This window comes from Cygnus atratus, chromosome 7 (assembly GCF_013377495.2).
Source record: "Cygnus atratus isolate AKBS03 ecotype Queensland, Australia chromosome 7, CAtr_DNAZoo_HiC_assembly, whole genome shotgun sequence".
In the NCBI taxonomy this organism is placed as follows: Eukaryota; Metazoa; Chordata; class Aves; order Anseriformes; family Anatidae; genus Cygnus; species Cygnus atratus.
Window position 1 is genome coordinate 21501342 of NC_066368.1, and position 16642 is coordinate 21517983.

At 55.3% G+C, this 16642-nt stretch overlaps 1 protein-coding gene across 4 annotated transcripts; it reads right to left on the reverse strand.

The window, feature by feature from the left end:
* Positions 1-1506: 1506 nt before the first annotated feature.
* On the reverse strand, positions 1507-16404 carry ADAM8 (ADAM metallopeptidase domain 8). Of its 4 annotated transcripts, none has more exons than XM_035545544.1 (23): positions 16260-16404; positions 15178-15287; positions 12717-12793; positions 12344-12422; positions 11233-11309; positions 9883-10069; positions 9422-9487; positions 9264-9332; positions 8595-8764; positions 8440-8521; positions 6668-6816; positions 6285-6462; positions 5157-5246; positions 4455-4650; positions 4189-4288; positions 3922-4105; positions 3760-3837; positions 3549-3633; positions 3261-3375; positions 2973-3147; positions 2702-2803; positions 2474-2578; positions 1507-2358 (listed from the first exon to the last, which is right to left on the reverse strand). In XM_035545544.1, exons 1-23 carry the CDS (start codon positions 16315-16317, stop codon positions 2308-2310), a joined length of 2583 nt encoding a protein of 860 aa, XP_035401437.1. In that variant the 5' UTR covers positions 16318-16404; the 3' UTR covers positions 1507-2307. The 4 variants fall into 4 exon arrangements, with proteins under 4 accessions (XP_035401437.1, XP_035401445.1, XP_035401429.1 ...); XM_035545552.2 differs by having other exon boundaries at positions 2702-2752; positions 16260-16403; XM_035545536.2 differs by having other exon boundaries at positions 2702-2752; positions 5157-5300; positions 16260-16403.
* Positions 16405-16642: the final 238 nt, after the last annotated feature.

The following is a 16642-nucleotide window of genomic DNA, read 5'->3' on the forward strand; positions in this document are numbered from 1 at the left end:
TTACAGGACCCCCTTTTCCCTGTGGGAAGGCCTTTTAGGAGCTAGTGGAGTCACATCTCAGCTCTTCAGTGTTGCTGGCTTGCAGCAGTTGCTTTGCAGCAGAAACACGGCTTCTCCTTGTCAATTTGGTTGGCTTGTGAGATGAATGCAGGCTTTCTGTGAACAGAGGCCGTCCTTAGAGGGGTTACAGAATTGCCTGGGGTTAGGCATTGCTTACTGCTGGCATCAGACCCCAGGGGTCATGCCACAGGTGAGCAGACAAGGGTGGGTTATGCTAGCCTGGAGGTTCTGGGGAGCAAGGGCATCAGGCAACCTCGAACTGACACCAAAGCAGCTTGCAGATAGCTACAGTAAGACCCCCACACAGGGAGAAGGGTAGCTAGTGCAGGAAGGGTTGAGCCATCTCCTGCCCCTGCAGCCATCCAGGTGTGTGTGTGGGCTTGCCACCAGTGGCTGGCACTCTGGCTAAATGTTGTCCCCATCTGGCCAGGTGTGCATCTGCCACCTCTACCCCTTGTCTTGTGGACCGGTGATCGATGCTCCTGGGGTTTGCGATCCTGCAGCAATATCTGCATGATGCTCGGTACCCTGCACAAAAGCCTCCAACCCCACTTGATGGAGAAGCCTGAGTGGATGTGCAGAGGGTGAGGTGCCATGGCTGGCAGCTGAATGAGCGTGGCCTTGACACCTGGGATGGGCTTTGCTTCTCGCTCAGCTGGGAGGGCTGAGTGAGAACGTGGATGTAATGGGGAACATGGCTTTGAACTGGTTTTTCTCTCTGTTCAGAAGGGCCTGCATGCTTTTGTGACTAGAGGGGCTTGCTCCTGGATCGGCACCTTCTTTATAAAAAGCACTATACATATGTTCAAGTTTACATGCACAGTGTTGTGTTCTTTTTATAAAAACAATAAAACTATTTTGTTACCATTTCTTTGGTGGCTTTGTGTGTCTTAGAGCTGGTGTCGCTTTTTGCTGCTCACACAGCAGTAATGCTGCCTCCGGTGCGTCTCCTGTTGACTGCAACACTGGAAGCCCCTCAAGCATCCCAAGCTTTGCCAAGCTCAAAGAGAGCCACAGGATGGTGGAGCTGTGCAGTGAACATGGTATTTACAGCTTGTTCTGTCTCTACCCTCCACCCCCAGAGCTCAGGGTGGGAGCTGGGCTGCCACGCATGCTGCAGCCATGTGATTCATACGGATCTAGCATGGAACCTTTCCCAGGGGCAGGGTCCTTGGGCAGAGATGTAAGGGACCCATGGGCTTTTCTTTTGACCACCGTGCTGATCTAACTGCCTGCAACTGGGAGAAGGCACTTGGCCCCTGCACCTCTGGCACAGGATCCAATTCAGCTCGAGCACTTTGCCCTTGCCCACCATCCACACCTTCTTGCTAAGCACAATTAGCACTGAGCCCTGCAGCCCAGAGCTGTCCTCACATGGCTCTGGTACGATGTGGTGTATCGTGTTCCCCCTCCTGCCCAAAGCTATGATGTGACACCCCAAGCCACCACTGTCTTCAGTCTTTATTTGTATAAAAGCCCTCAGCCTAAATGATGTAAAAAAAAGGGGGAGGATCAATTTCACAACAAATGGCTCAAAACGATCATGTAATCATCTTAAATTAACAGCCACAGTAAAAACGCACAGGGGAAATCTTATTTCAAGAGATCAGTAGCTTGAGTGGTAACTTCAGAGCTAAAAACCTGGTGGGGAGGGACACCACAGTGAAGCCAAGCCTGGCTCGGACCTGCCAGAGCCCCTGGCAAGATGTGTGGTGCGGCTGTCCCTGGCTACAGTGTCAGCTCTACACAGCATCCCCATTGTGCCACCCCAGTGTGTTTAGGGCCAAGAGCTCCTTACCGTGGCCTCAACAGGGATGGTATGTGAGGAACGACACATTCACTACGTGTAGGGAGAAGGCAGCAGCACCCAGAGCACAGGACAGCCCGTAACAACCCAGGCTGGCCTCCAAATCAGAGCTGTCCCATCAGCGGCACCAAGAGGGGCTTGGGGGAGAAAAACAGGCATTGTTTGGGGGGGGGGGTTCCTGGGGGGACAGTGGTGTCAGCATTGTCCCTGCTGCTGGTCTCCCTCTGACACTGAGCCCCCAGCTCATGGCTGTCTGGGCAATTCATAAAGCTACAAAGTCTGTTAAGGCACAACTCGAATATCTGTAAACATGGATGCTGTCCGGGGAGGTCCAGCAAGCGATTCAAGTACCGGTGACACAAGACACAGCGGCCCTCAGCCATCCTGCCAAAGTGCCAGCACCCACACCTCCTCTGTCGCAGTGACGGACATGTCCCAGGTCACCTTCTGGCTGCTGTCGGCTTCGGGGCCACCTTGGGGGGGATGTCCAGCTGCAACAACGAGGGGGTGTTGGGGGGTGGATTGGCAAGGTCCCCGTGGGGCCTCTTGCTGCTGGTAGGGGACAGAAATGACACTGGGTATTGGGGGGCACTGGGCACAGCTCACCTGGGGCAGGACCAGGGATGTACATGGCTGAGACGAGAGGGTCAGAGGCTTAGTAGGAGGCACTGGTGGTGATGGTGACGGTGCTCCTGCCACCACACCGCAGGGCTGGGCAGAAGTGCAAGAGGCAAAGGTGAGGTGGACTCCCTGTAGGTGAGCCTGCACTGCCCTGCTCCCCAGGCACCAGCCCCAACTCCATCCCAGCACCAGTGCTGTACTGGGGGCACCTACCTCCTTCCTCTTTAGGGCTGGCAGAGGCTTCCTGGGTGGCTTTGGCCTCTCCTGGGGACAGGAGAGGAGAGACTTGAGTCCTTCTGGCTGCTGGGAAGGGACCTGTGTGAGGGACAGCAGCCAGACTTCAGGGCAGAGGAACAGCTGCCCCGGGGAGTGGGGATGGTGCTGTCCACCAGGCAGGGACATCACACCCAGCAGAGGGATGTGGATGAGCCGGAGCCCAGGTTCACTGCAACTCCCACCCCAGGGCTTCAAGCTGCACTCCTACCTGCGGGACCGGGCGGCTGGGCACCAGGGGCCGGGTGCTGCGTGGGGCCGCTGTGGTGCTGAGCAGATTGGGGCTGCTGATGTCACGGTGGGACAGCTGGCTGCCGGGAGGCTGCAGCCGGCTCCCCTCCTGAAAGACCGGGTTGGTGAGGCCAGTGGTGGTTCTGCTGGAGGTCCTGTGAGGCAAAGGACCGACAGGCAACATGGGCTGCTGCGGCCCCCCAGCCCTGAGCTTGTCCTGAGCTCGGCCTGTGTGCTTGTAGCTTAACCCTGCTGCAGGCCTTCTTACCCCTTCTGGAAGTACCTCTTCCCTCTGCCTCTGAGCAGAACAACACCTCCGCCGAGCAGGATGCTGGAGAGTGCCAGCACGGACAGCACAGCAGCCAGGACCATGCTGCTGCCCCCTGCAAAGACACAGTTGGCACTGGGACAGGCACCCCCAACACCAAGAATGCCGCATGGGGGCAGAGGGGTGGCCAGCATGGCGGCAAGACACTGACCTCATCTCACGCTCCCACCTTGGCACAAGCACAAAGCTGAGAGAGATGATGCTGGCTGCGTGTACAAGGTGCCCTACCTGGTGTGAGCTCCAAAACCTTGTGCTGGCAGTATGGTGGTGCCCACCCTGGCTCACAGTGGCACTCCCGCTTGTGATTGCACACCTGAAACCAGGGAGGGCAGAGTCAAGGCAAGGAGGCAAAGTGAACGGCAGGGACTACCACCCAAGCTGCTTGGAGATGGAGAGCCCTGCTAGCTGCAGCCATGGGGAGCATGGAAGCACAACCTACCCCGTGGCTGTTACACTTTGCTGAGCAGTTCTTCTTGCCATAGACCAGAAGGTTCTGGCAGCGCCCAGCGTAGCAGACCTGGGGGTGGGTGGGAGGCTCTGAGCACAGCCCCGTGGCTGGGAGTCACCTCCCACTGCCCCAGCACATCCCCCAGGCACTCACCATCTCCTCCCCACACTTGGTGCCAGTGGGCACCAGCCTGAGGTTAGCCACCAACTCGTTGCCATCGTTGCTGTCGAGGGCTGCTTTGCACTTGAACTGGCCAAAGGAGAGAGTGAAGAAGCCGCTGCCAAGGACAGGACTGGTGGTGTCACTCGTGCACAGCAGTGTGCCGCACTTCACATCCCTGTCAGCAGAGCAGCTGTGAGCCCTGAGGAGCTTTGCTTGCTCCCCAGGGTCAGAACTGAAAACAGGCTCCCTGCTCCTTACTTGGGGCTGCAGGGCCTCTTCCCAGACTCAGTCAGGCAGTGGAGTTTGAGGTCTTGCCTGCTGTTCTGCTTAAAGCATTCATCGGGAGCTACTCGGGCTGCTGCGGGAGGCACAGAGCAGAAGGATCACGTGGAGCCAGAGCCTGCAGCAAGCCAACAGCAGCTGGCAGCAACATGAGGGCAGCTACCACCGGCCATCCCCGACACTAAGAACTGCCTGCCCCACCACCGGCCCTCTCCCGAGGTGGGGGGAGAGGGGAAAGCTACCTGCGCCCCAGAGCACACGGCACTGCTCAGCATGCGAGGGGCAGGCCCCGTTGTAGCAGTAGCCATTGCCACTCTGGCAGGGGATGCCGTTTTCCTGGAAGACATCCTCCGGGCACTCGGGGCTGAGGCCAGTGCAGTGCTCGGGAAGGTCACAGTCATTCTTGCTGGCCCGGCATATTGTGCCGGCAGCCTTCACCTGTGCAGAAAGAAGGCTGTTAGGAGCCACATGGGCACCACATCCCATTGCCCTGATCCAGGCCAGAGCCTGTCAGCACCCAGGTCTGCAAAGCATCTCTCTGCACCCCCAGAAAAGGGGATCCAGACACGGTGGCTTGTGCCATAGACAGATCTGTGCCAAAGACGGTACAAAGGTATTTGCTTTTGACTGAGCTACTGCACAGGAAGGGGACATACCACCAGACCAGTTGTTCCTGTACTTAAGTACTTCCCCCCATGCAGCACCTTGTGTTTTGCTTTTAGTTTGGACTTGCCCCAGGGTCTTTTTACTGTCCTGTCCCTTCATATCAAGGCATTTCTTACACTGGGCAGCAGCAGAGGTCCTCCAGGCCCTTTGGCAGCCGTAGGCATGCATTGCCTCTGCCACAAAGCTCCTGAGGAGTTGGAGTGGGGGGTGGGGGAGAGTGGGTGTGATGCCCTAGCCAAACACTAGGCCTCCACCAGGTCTCCATCCCTGCACGGTACCTTGCAGTCCTGGCAGCAGTCACCTTGTGCGCACTTGGCCCCCTCTCTCAGCTGGCAGGTGGTGGCGTTGCAGCAGCGATCAAAGCACTCCTGTGAGACACAGCCAAAAATGGCTTGGTTTTGAGACAGCAGAGTCCAAGGTGGCTGGAGGAGGAGAAGCTGCATGGGGCCTGTGTGGGTGGGACCAAGGACCAAGGCTGCATGGGGCCTCCCATTACCACAGGACTGACAAGTCTCAGCTTTGCTTTAGCTGCAAGCTCCCAAGAGAAAATCACCATTGCCACAAACCCATACTGCAGAGAGAGCAGCAAAAGCCTTCCAAAAGAGGAAGGGGCTGAAACTCTCCCAAATGCCCCCAAAAGACTCTTTCCTTCTTTTTGGGGGGCTGCCAAGTTACTAGGGCAGTGTAACCATCATAGGCATAAAATGGCTCCAGGTTGAACCATGGGGCAAAAGCACAGCAACATCCTGGTCCAAAACTCAGCACTGGGGCCCTGCACTGTGGGTGCGAACTGTTCCTGCAGCGTCTTTACTCCCATTACCACCATAAAACCAGAAGACTACAAAAGATTTTTCATAAGATGTGGAGTTTGGAGGAAAACAGACATGACCTGGGCCCCTGGAAAGGTAGCACCCTTCGCAAATCTCCAAGAATGACACGGAGATCTCTGTGCTCACTGCATGAGGAAGGCAATGGGTTCCTCCCCACAGGTCCCAGCACAGGAGACGTCCCCTGGCAGTTTGTCACAAAACTTCCCACTGTGTTGCACTGGGATGAGGAACAGCTAAACACACCTCTGGCGAGGACAATGCGCACTGATGTCCCCTTTCTTAGGCCATCTCTCCTGAGGACATGCTGGGGGATGTTTCCCTGGGGATGCCTTTCCTAGGAATGCTCCTGCTAAAACTACAGCCAGCTACATGAGGGGTGGGGGGCACACATCTCAGTTAACAAATGCCTTCCCCAAGCTATTTTTTGGCATGAACATAAGGAGCACAGGGATGATGAGTCAGGAGGTCTTGCAAAGCCCAAAGGCAGGGAGGAAGCTTGCACAACCCTCTCTGAGTCTGAGTGAGGGGGTTTCAGGTCCCAGCCACCCCGTTCCTTCCTGAGCGCCCAGGCTGTACCTCTGGCCTTCCGCAGTCGCACTGCTCTCCCCGCTCTACAAACCGGTTCCCACACACTGGCTCCCCGTACAGCTCATCCGCCCGGGGGACATTCAGCAGGCAGCTGGTCCTGGGGTCCTTGAGGAACTGCCACATGTCCTGCTCACTGCAGCTGCTGAAGAGCCTGGGATAAGTCAGGCTGAAGGGGCACAAAACCAGGCAGTAGTGAGCACAGCGGAGCACTTGCAGGCCTTCCCACCAAGCAAAGGTCAGTTAACAAAGTGGTGAATGTTCTCCCAGACCTGACAGTCTCCCAGGCTTCACTCCAGCTCTCATCAGGACATCTAGAAATATCTGCTGCCCAGGGCTACTCTTCACTCTTTCTTCACATTTTCTCCACTCACCTGATCTTCGCTGCCATAACACATCCTCCTTGATCTTTGATGACAGGACAGTGGCAGCCAGCAATATCTTCATCATGAGACATCCCTAGGTTGTGTCCCATCTCATGAGCCATGGTGGATGCAGCACCAATAGGATCCATGCTGTGGTCCTATGGAACAGGAAGGGAAATGTGGTCACAGAATCACAGAATCACAGAATATTAGGGATTGAAAGGGACTTTGAAAGATCATCTAGTCCAATCCCCCTGCCAGAGCAGGAACACCTAAATCATGTCACACAGGACCGCACCCAGGCGGGTTTTGAAAGTCTCCAGAGAAGGAGACTCCACAACCCTCCTGGGCAGCCTGTTCCAGTGCTGTCACCCTCACTGTAAAAAAGTTTCGTCTCATATTTAAGCGGAACCTCCTATGTTCCAGCTTGCATCCATTGCCCCTTGTCCTATCATTGGGTGTCACCGAGAAGAGCCTGACTCCATCCTCCTGACACTCCCCCTTTAAGTATTTGTAAATATAAACGTTCATATGGTCACCCCTCAGTCTCCTCGTAAAAAAGGCTAAAGAGACACAGCTCCCTCAGCCTTTCCTCGTAAGGGAGATGCTCCACTCCCTTAATCATCCTCGTGGCTCTGCACTGGACTCTCTCAAACAGTTCCCTGTCCTTCTTGAACTGAGGGGCCCAGAACTGGATGCAATATTCTAGATGTGGTCTCACCAGGACAGAGTAGAGGGGGAGAAGAACCTCTCTCGACCTACTAACCACACCCCTTCAGATACACCCCAGGATGCCATCAGCCTTCTTGGCCACAAGGGCACAGTGCTGGCTCATGGTCATCCGGCTGTCCACCAGGACCCCCAGGTCCCTCTCCCCTTCACTGCACTCCAGCAGGGCAGTCCCCAACCTACACTGGTGTCTGGGTTTTTTCTTGCCCAGATGCAGGACTCTACACTTGCCCTCTTTATATTTCATTCAGTTTCTCCCCGCCCAATTCATCCAGCGGGACGCTGGATGGCAGCACAGCCTTCCGGTGTGTCAGCCACTCCTCCCAGTTCAGTGTCATCAGCAAACTTGCTGCCGGTGCACTCCATTCCCTCATCCAAGTTGTCAATGAATATATTAAACGTCACTGGACCCAGGACCAACCCTTGAGGGACTCCACTAGATACAGGACTCCAAACAGGGATGGAGCATCCACTGTTTCTGTAGGCAGCCTGTTCCAGTGCCTAACCACCCTCTGAGTAAAGAATTTCTTCCTAATACCTAATCTAAATCTACCATCTCTTAGATTAAAACCATTACCCCTTTTCCTATCACCACACCCCCTGAAAAAAAGTCCCTCCACAGCTTTCCTGTAGTACCCCTGTAGGTACTGGAAGGCTGCTATAACATCTCCCTAGAGCTTTCTCTTCTCTAGACTGAGGTAACTGAAGACAAAAGCTGAGCCTGGTCTCACAGCCTCTGAAGAACTTCAGACTGGGCTCTGAGGGGCATAAGTCAGCATAGATACAGCAGCTACCTTGAAATGCTGCTTTGCGTGTCGCACAGTTGACTGCTCATGTTCCAGCAAAGGATGTCATCCCTGGGGAGGAATGGATGGACGAGAAGCATAAACAAGATGACCAAAGACCAACTGCAGGTCAAGTCCCAACCATGTGACAGGTGGTGTGAGAAGGCCCGTGTCCATAGAGCAACTCTGGGATTCTTTTTATTGCTCAGGTACCTCAGAGACCTCTGCTGCCGCCCTTGTGGCATGTGCCTAGGCAGTGGGACCCACCTGATTGACACCGCCTGAGTCCCTGGTGCACATCGCAAGCTTCTTTGCCAGCCCTACGGTCGTGTCATGGAAGTCTACACCACTGTGGGAAGGAAAAGTGACCATGAGCATGGAATCTCTGTGCCAGCTGGGAAGCACCCATCCAGCCTGCTTACGTGATCAGCTGGGCATTGTCGTGCTGCTTCCTCTTCAGCAGCTCCGTCTCCCGCCAGCGGAGGAAGTTCTCCAGTGTCACCTCTGCATTGCGACTGACGGTGATTTTATCCCTGTTGCTCCACACCTCCAAGCCAATCAAGGCCACACGCAGGCCCAGAGGCTGGTAAAGCTGCAAAGGAATACAGGCTAGAGGGAGTGCTTGTACCTTAGCCGCACAGCAGAGGAACAGTCTCACCTCCCCTGGGAACTTGTTGCCCAGCCAACCCCCCCCTCCCAGCAATACTATATGAGGTCTAGCACCTCAAGTCCCCCTCACAAAATAGCATGAGCTGGGCTAAACTATGTAGACAGGTCCTCCCTTTTCTTGAGGGTATCTGTAGGACGTGCTCCCAGAACAAATTCCCTGCTGTCCCCTCATGTGAGGTACCTAACTGAGAGCTCAGAGGCAGCCTTCACATGCTCCTGAGGACTCCAGGTAGAGCCAAGCCTCAATGCCTACTTTGCGCACCCTGCTGGCCAGCAGAGTTGGTCACCCTCTGGTCACCTATCTAATGGTGTGAGGTTGGCTCCGGCTCTACCACAGATCTCTCCCGGCTTTGACTGGGGTGACCGGGGCCCGTGCTAGCACTGCATGAGTAGGGAAGGTAAGCTGGCACCCTGGGGCTCACCTTGTCAACATGGTTCACAATTTCCTTCATGCGGTTCTGCACCCTGCGCAAGTCCTTGTATTTTCTGAACTAGGGGAAGGACACAGAGATATTCCCAAGTTGGCTTCCAGTTCCCAGCAGCCATGTAGGAGTGAAAGCACAAACTCACCCTCCCTTACCTCTTCATTGTCCACAACCAGGACAAGCTCCACGTATCGGGGCCCTTTGTGTAACTGGGCTGATTTCTGGAAGGGAAGACAAAAGTGAGCGCAGAAAAAAGCACAGCTCTCTGGTTTGCTGAGCCCTGTCATTGACCGTCCTGTGGGATTTGTTGGAACCTCAGGCACCTTCCAGTGCTATGCAAGGCTAGTGGCTCTTCTAACTCTGCTTTCTGAGGTTATTTTGCCCAGGTGTTTCAGACATCTTCCAACACACAAGGAAAAGCTCCAGCCTGCTACTGCTGTAAGGCAGGAGAGAGGCTCTGTGAGACCCTGTGTGGGACTGCGCCAGGCAAGGAGCAGGGCAAGGGGAGGGAAGCATCTCCATGCAATGCAGCATGGCCCAGCTCTCTCCTGGGCTTCACAGACCCTAGGCTCTCAAAAACTCAGCTATGGCAAGGAGAAGCAATGTGATCCTTAACCCAGCGATAGAGCTTCATGGGTGCAGCAATTTTAAGGTCGTGGTCATACTCCAGGGTGGCACCGGCCTCTTGGCACGCGCTGCGCTTTGTCCTGAGGTGGGCAGCTCTGTACACCGCATGCCAGCCGGCCTCGTCCTCCTCCAGAGGCTTCAGCAGGAAGGTGGTCTCATTCACTTGGAAAAAGCCACTGCCAAGAGAGAGGGCAGGCATCAGGCTGGGGCGGTGTCATGCCAGCAGCCTCACAGACACTGTGCAGGATGGACAGACCCCACACCAGCCCTGTGAGGACCTGCGATACTACACACAGCCATATAGGAAAGCACCCACCACTTAACCCACTCTTCTGTGGCTCCCCTAGGTAGTTGGGATGAGTTACGGGCCATTCGCAGGCCATGGCAGTCAGGTCCTCCTGGCCACATGCAGGACACCACAAACAGCAAAAAATCCTAAGCAGCTCTTGGGCCGCACTTTAATCCCTAGCCACTGTGCAGAGGAAAAGCCAGGGACTTTTTGCCTCTTCCCTGCAACTTTGTCTTGTCTTTCTGCGCCTGCATTATCCCATGCTCTGTGTGTATCGTTATGCTGCTTGTTCTGCCTGAGAACATCTTGTCCTCCTGCTACACAAACATATTACATGTCCCATGTATGCACAAGCTGTGCTGAGCCAGGGTCCCTGCAGACACAACCACTGCTCTCAAAACAAGGAACCAGCTGCCACAGAGCTGCAGCAGGCGCTTGTCCTGCAACCTGGCATTTGTTCATCCTGCTAACACAGTTGCTGAGGACCTCCACTGCTGTAGAGACAACTTGTCCTTCTCACACATACCCCTGAAAGACAACCCTTCCTCCCCAGCTACTAGACTTATTCTCTTGCAATTTCTGGCTGTCAGCTGAGCTTTTTTAAGAATAGCAGAATGCAAATCTTGCACGGCAAACTGAGCAACCCCGCATGGAGCTGGGGGCTCAGGTTCCTCTGCAAGGGCACTTTCAGCTACTTCAGCAGAAGGTAGAGCCAAAGCAGATTTTTGAGGAAGGAGCAGCAGCACTGCCAGAAGCTTGGGGAGAGCAAGTTTGGTGTGGTAGAGTGGATGGCTCTGGTACCATTTGCAGACCCGGGGAAAGTGCTGCCTGCCCTGACCTCCTGTCCTGCTCAGCTTTCCACTTTCACTCGGTCCCATGAATCACTCCCCCAGAAGTGACAATGTAAAACTTTGCGGCTATTTTCCCTCCTAGGCACTGAGCCACAGAGCCATGCACACTCAGTATGTGGGGAAAGAATGTCTTTTGTTTTCCCTTTTCTTCCCTACTGCCCCTGACCAAACTGTGCCCCGGGGAAGCCGCAGGTCCTACCTGAGCCCACCACAGGTGCTGATGCTTGCTGCAGAGTCTGTGTACCCCACAACGTGGCCTTGGTAAAAGCAGTGATCCTGAAACCCAGAAAAGAGGTGCATAACATTGTGTCTGACCAATCTGGCCTTCTGCAATGGAGTGATTACATCAGTGGACAAGGGAAGACCAATTGATGTCATCTACCTGGACTTCTGTATGGCCTTTGATATGGCAACACTCTTGCCTCTACGTTGGAGAGACACAGATTTGATGGATGGACTATTTGGTGGATAAGGAATTGCCTGGGTGGCCACATTCATAGAGTTGCAGTCAATGGCTCAATGTCTAAATGGAGACCAGTAGCAAGTGGTGTCCCTCAAGGGTCCATGCCGGGACCAATACTATTTAATATCTTAATCAGTGACATGGACAGTGGGATTGAGTACACCCTCAGCAAGTCTGTGAATGACACCAAGCTGAGTGGTGTGGTTGATATGCTACTGGGAAGGGATATCACCCAGAGGGAATTGGACATGGCACAAGGATGATCAAGGGGCTGGAGCACCTCTCCTATGAAGACAGGCTGAGGGACTTGGGGTTGTTCAGCCTAGAGAAGAGAAGGCTCCAGGGAGACCTTCTAGAACCCTTCCAGTGCCTAAAGGGGGGTGCAGGAAAGCTGGAGGGGGGGGGGGGGGTGTACTTTTTACATGTGCCTGTAGCACTACGACAAGGTGAAATTGTTTTAAACTAGAAGAGGTTAGATTTAGATCAGATATACAAAAGAATTGTTTTACAATGAGGGTGTGAGACACCGGAACAAGCTGACTGGAGGAGCTTGACTGCTGGAAGTGTTCAAAGTCAGGCTGGATGGGGCTTTGGGCAACCTGATCTAGTGAAAGCTGTCCCTGCCCATGGCAGGCGCTTGGAGTTGGTCCCAGCTCATGGCAGGGGGCTTGGAGTGGGTCCCAGCTCATGGCAGTGGTTTGGAGTGGGTCTCAGCACAGCCCTGGAGGCATCTCAGCCGTCCAGGAAGCATGATGAAGCCTCCAGGAAGCATGATGAAGCCCCCGTGTCATTGGTGGTGGCCCAAAAACTCCTCTTCCAGGAGGCTGCTGTTACTCCAGACCCGTACCTGGACATCTGGCTTCTCTGTGATCTCTGTGCCATCAGCCAAGTAGTGTGTCTCAGTGTAATGCTGTCCCAGCAGCTCCCTGCAGATCAGGAAAGGAAGCAGCATCAGGAGAAACATCAGCTTTGGGGAGAGGACGGCTAGAAAGCAAGGCAGGGGGGTTCCATGTTGCTCCAGACCTCCCAAGCCAAATCCGACCCTCCTGACCCACAGCACATTCGACACTCCCAAGAGCTCCCAGCATGGATTTATTTTCCCAGTGTGGGTCTGGGCTGATGGCTTTGGTGGCCAGAGCTGTGATGTCGGGCCCCTGAGAAGTGACATGTGCAGCAGGGTGGTAAGTGAGCCTGCCCAGGGCCTGCCCACCCACACTCACTTGTTCTTCTCTAGGTGCAGAAGGTAGTCCCTGCCTTCAGCTTGGATGCTGTAGAGGACATGGTCCAGGTAGGTGCTCTGCAGGAAACAAGATGATGGCACAAGTCAACACAAACTGCAGAAAGGATGGCTCCATTGCCCTGATCCTGCACATCCTTCCTGCTGGAAGGCAACTGTGGGATGGGGAGACTTGCTCCTCACTAGCCACGTGTAAGCTCACCCTGAAAGCGTCCAGCAAAGACACAGGAAATCAGACAAAAAGAAAGCATGCAGGCAATAATGTGAATCCCCAGCACATCCTGAGATAACAAGCAGGTCACCAGCAATGAAGCTGAGTCAGCAAAGGCTGGTTTCCCGTGTCTGACACATGGCTGCAGATGGCAACATCAGAAACTGAAGTTTCCTGCTCATCAGTCACAAGAGCTCCTTTTCTGGGACTGAGTTCAGAACTTACTCACAGGCTGAACCACAAAGATCCCTGGTGCCCAACTGCTTTCATCAGCAGTCTCCCTTATCTCTGCCTGATCTAACATGAATATGATGAATGGAAAATAACCTGATTTGGATTCTTGTCTGTTACTGACGGTAAAGTTCAGTCTCGTTGTGTTGGATTCCTCCCTCTCCCCCCCCCCCCGAGTATCACCATAGTGCTGGTGGAAGGGACCCAAAGGTGTCTCAAGCACGCCCTATGGTCCCTAGGACCAGGTCAGCGTGGCCAAGGCCCAGAGCCCCCATGGAGATGCTGTACATCCCCAGAGAGCAGGGCTGCTCCACCTTTATGGGAAGATTTGTTTTCCACTGGGCAAAGATCCCATGTGATCCCCCATCCTTGGAGGTTGGGACAGAGACCTCCAGAGATCCCAGCTCCCCAGGGCTGCTGGGAGAGACAGTGAGGAATGTGGGACCTGAGACCTCCTCAGCCACTGCTGCAGCAAGGAGACAGTGCCTCGAGGCGCATCCTCAGCTCTTTTGGATCCTGGGGTGGAGACTCAAGCAAACTGGAAAGTGAGGGCTCACATTCCTCCTGGATGAGGTGTCTGGCTTCTGCCTGGGTGGATGGTGATGGTACCTGTAGTCATCACGGAGCCTGGTCAGGTAGAGGGGCTTTCCTGCCCTTGGTCACCCTCAGTTCCTGCCGCCTGTCTTTCCAGCTTGCATTGCTGCTGGCAGCAATCGGCTGCCGGCCACAAAATGCTCTCACAGGTCCCTGGCAAATTCTTCTCTCATGAACAATGTCTCCCATATGACATGTCTGTCCAGCACCCGCAGACAAAGTGGTGCTTTGTTATTGTTGGCAGTGCTGGAGGCTTTAAGAAATTGCAGAAAAGCAATTCAGAGGGGAGAGGAGCGTCAGTCTCTTGGAGACAACCACAGGGTGAGGAGAAGAAAAAAAAATATGATAAAGATTCCCCACAACACACCCAGCCACACATCAGAGGATGCCACTGCATCCTGCAAAGCCCGAGGCTTGGCTGCCACCATCCAGGAGAACTTGTCCAGCCCAAGTTCCTCAAAGCCCTTCATGCTCCTCCTCCAGGACCCTTTCTTGTGGGGGAGCAGAGAGATGCAAAGAGAGGGGCAAAGATGCCCAGTGGCACAGATGGTGTCTTTAAATAGCAACGTTTTTCTCATGGACAAGTTTAGGTTTCTAGAGCAGAGAAAACAGATGCTTTCGGGGAGTGTTTTTGAAGCTATTTTATCAGAAAGGGTTTGAATCACAGATGAACATGCTGTATGAAGAGTTTACTAGGAAACAAATGTCCTCAACCTCTCCATCTCCTCAGGTGCTAAAATTGGTGCTTTTCACTCCTAAAACACAAATCCATGTATTTGGCTGATCTTCACTTCTTTCAAGGCGATGTGGAAAGCCTCTCTGAGTTCAAGGCCGTCATCACATGAACGCCTGCCCTGAGCACTCAAAAATCATGAGTCAAACCCCATTCCCTCCCTCAGATTACAAGGTTTCTGAAAAGAAAATAACTCTGAGTTTCTTTCATGTGGGTTTCTGAAACTTTCTGATTCTTATTTCCTGGCCCCAAAGGATGAAAAAAAAAAAAACCAACTTAAGCAAACACAGCAAGAAAAGTGCTTAAAGCTCAGCAAGAATCTGCAAACTCCTACTTAAGTAAAGACCAGATATCACAAGATCAGTGCAAGACTGCAAGGGGCAGCCACACTACATAACATCGCCAAAGAAAGCACTAAACATTGCCCTCCCTGAGAGTCCTTCCTGCTATCAGCCCCTATTTTGACCTGAAACTACCCAGAAAAGTTGTTGTGATCATATACCTCCATCCTCTGGAGTGGACACAACATGCTGTATCATTCAACCAGTGCAGACACCTGGCTAAAGAGGTCCAGCTCTGAGCTCGGGCCTCTGCTGACCAAAGCCCTGCTGGACACCCTGAGACGCAGTGAGGATGGCTGTGCAGAGATGGAATTTGGGAGGCAACACTACTCACAGGTGATGCAGAGAGGTCCCTCTTCCCCCGGGGCTCCAGCACCCTGCGTGGCATCACCATCTCATACTGCTCAACATGGACCAGCTCCTCCTCTGGCCCACTAGAGATGCCTGGAAAATTCAAAGGAGGAAAATTCAAAATTCATCTGTGTTTTGAGCTTGCCACCTTTGCAACCCTTGTTTTTTGATGTCAGAAAGCAGAGGCTCCTCAGCACAGGAGGGAGCCAGCCGGGCCAGCAGTGGAGCAAAGTGCCCGTCTGCGGTGCCTGGAGCCTCACACATGGTGCCCGAGCAGAGCCAGCAGCCTTTGCTGCCACCCCCTCGGCTGGCTGAGTCACAGTTCCCCCGCCGGCACATCTCGGGCTGCCGATGACAAATCCCCCCCCCCCTCCCGCCCGCCTCTCGCAGGAGTTTCATCCAGGTGCAATTGCATAATGCCGCACACCCCGTGGGATGGCAGCATGGCACGGGGCAGAGGTCACCGGGAGCACATCTGTGGTGGGGACCGGTGTCAGACGGGGGCTTCTCTGGCTGTAGGAGGCGAGCCAGGCGCTTGGGCTCAGTGCCCCGTTTGCCATCCCCTGCCCTCGAGTGAGTGTGAGGTGGCGGATGGTGCATGGAGAGGTGATGGAGAGTGGGGTGGTGGTGGAGACTGAGGTGATGGAGAGTGGGGAGGTGATGGAGAGTGGGGAGGTGATGGAGAGTGGGGAGGTGATGGAGAGTGGGGTGGTGATGGAGACTGAGGTGATGGAGAGTGAGGAGGTGATGGAGAGTAGGGAGGTGATGGAGAGTGGGGCAGTGCTGGAGCGTGGGACGGCGATGGAGTCTGGGGCGGCAATGGCAGTGATGACCACCAGCCCCCAGCCCGGCACCGGAGCTCTGCCTCCCACCTGAAGCAGCCGAAATCTTCCCGACCGAGCCGTCCTGAAAAGCCAGCACCCCTCCGGCCAGCAATCCCGCTGCTGCCGCGCCCCGCGAGCATCCCCGCGCACCCACCCGCGACGCTCCTCTCCGTGGGGCCAGCGCCCGCGGGAAACCCCCCGCCGCTTCCCCGGAGCCCTGGGCACCTCCGCCCGTTCTCACCGTGGCCGAGCAGCAGCAGCAGCCCCAGCAGCCGGAGGAGGACGAGCGTGGGGACCATGGCTCGGCACTGCCCGGCCTCAGCCGCTCCGCGCCGCGCCGCGCCGGCAGCCCCCGCCCGGCGTGACTCACCCACGGGCGGCGGGACGGGCCGGGACAGGGCGGGACGGGCCGCGGATGGGGCCGCCCCCGGCAGGGGGGTCCGTGGGGCCGGGGCTGGGACGGGGCGGGTAGACTACGAGAGGAACGCAGCAGGGCCCCCCCCCCCCCCGCTTCCCGTGGCGGGGATTCGCCCAGGACAGCCGTCAGGCGAGGGGGGGATGGGCACGGGGGCAGCCCCGGGTGCAGGCGCTGCGGCGGCCGCGTGGCCGTGGAGGAGAACCGCG

What these genes read in the sequence shown, in the direction of transcription:
- ADAM8 (XM_035545527.2), bottom strand. Translation starts at nt 16,317, where the DNA reads ATGGTCCCCACGCTCGTCCTCCTCCGGCTGCTGGGGCTGCTGCTGCTG. An exon ending in GACAATGCCCAGCTGATCAC is followed by an intron (nt 8,522 to 8,594) that starts GTAAGCAGGCTG and finishes TCCTTCCCACAG; the next exon opens with TGGTGTAGACTTCCATGACA. An exon ending in CATCCCTGGTCCTGCCCCAG is followed by an intron (nt 2,359 to 2,473) that starts GTGAGCTGTGCC and finishes TCGTTGTTGCAG; the next exon opens with CTGGACATCCCCCCCAAGGT.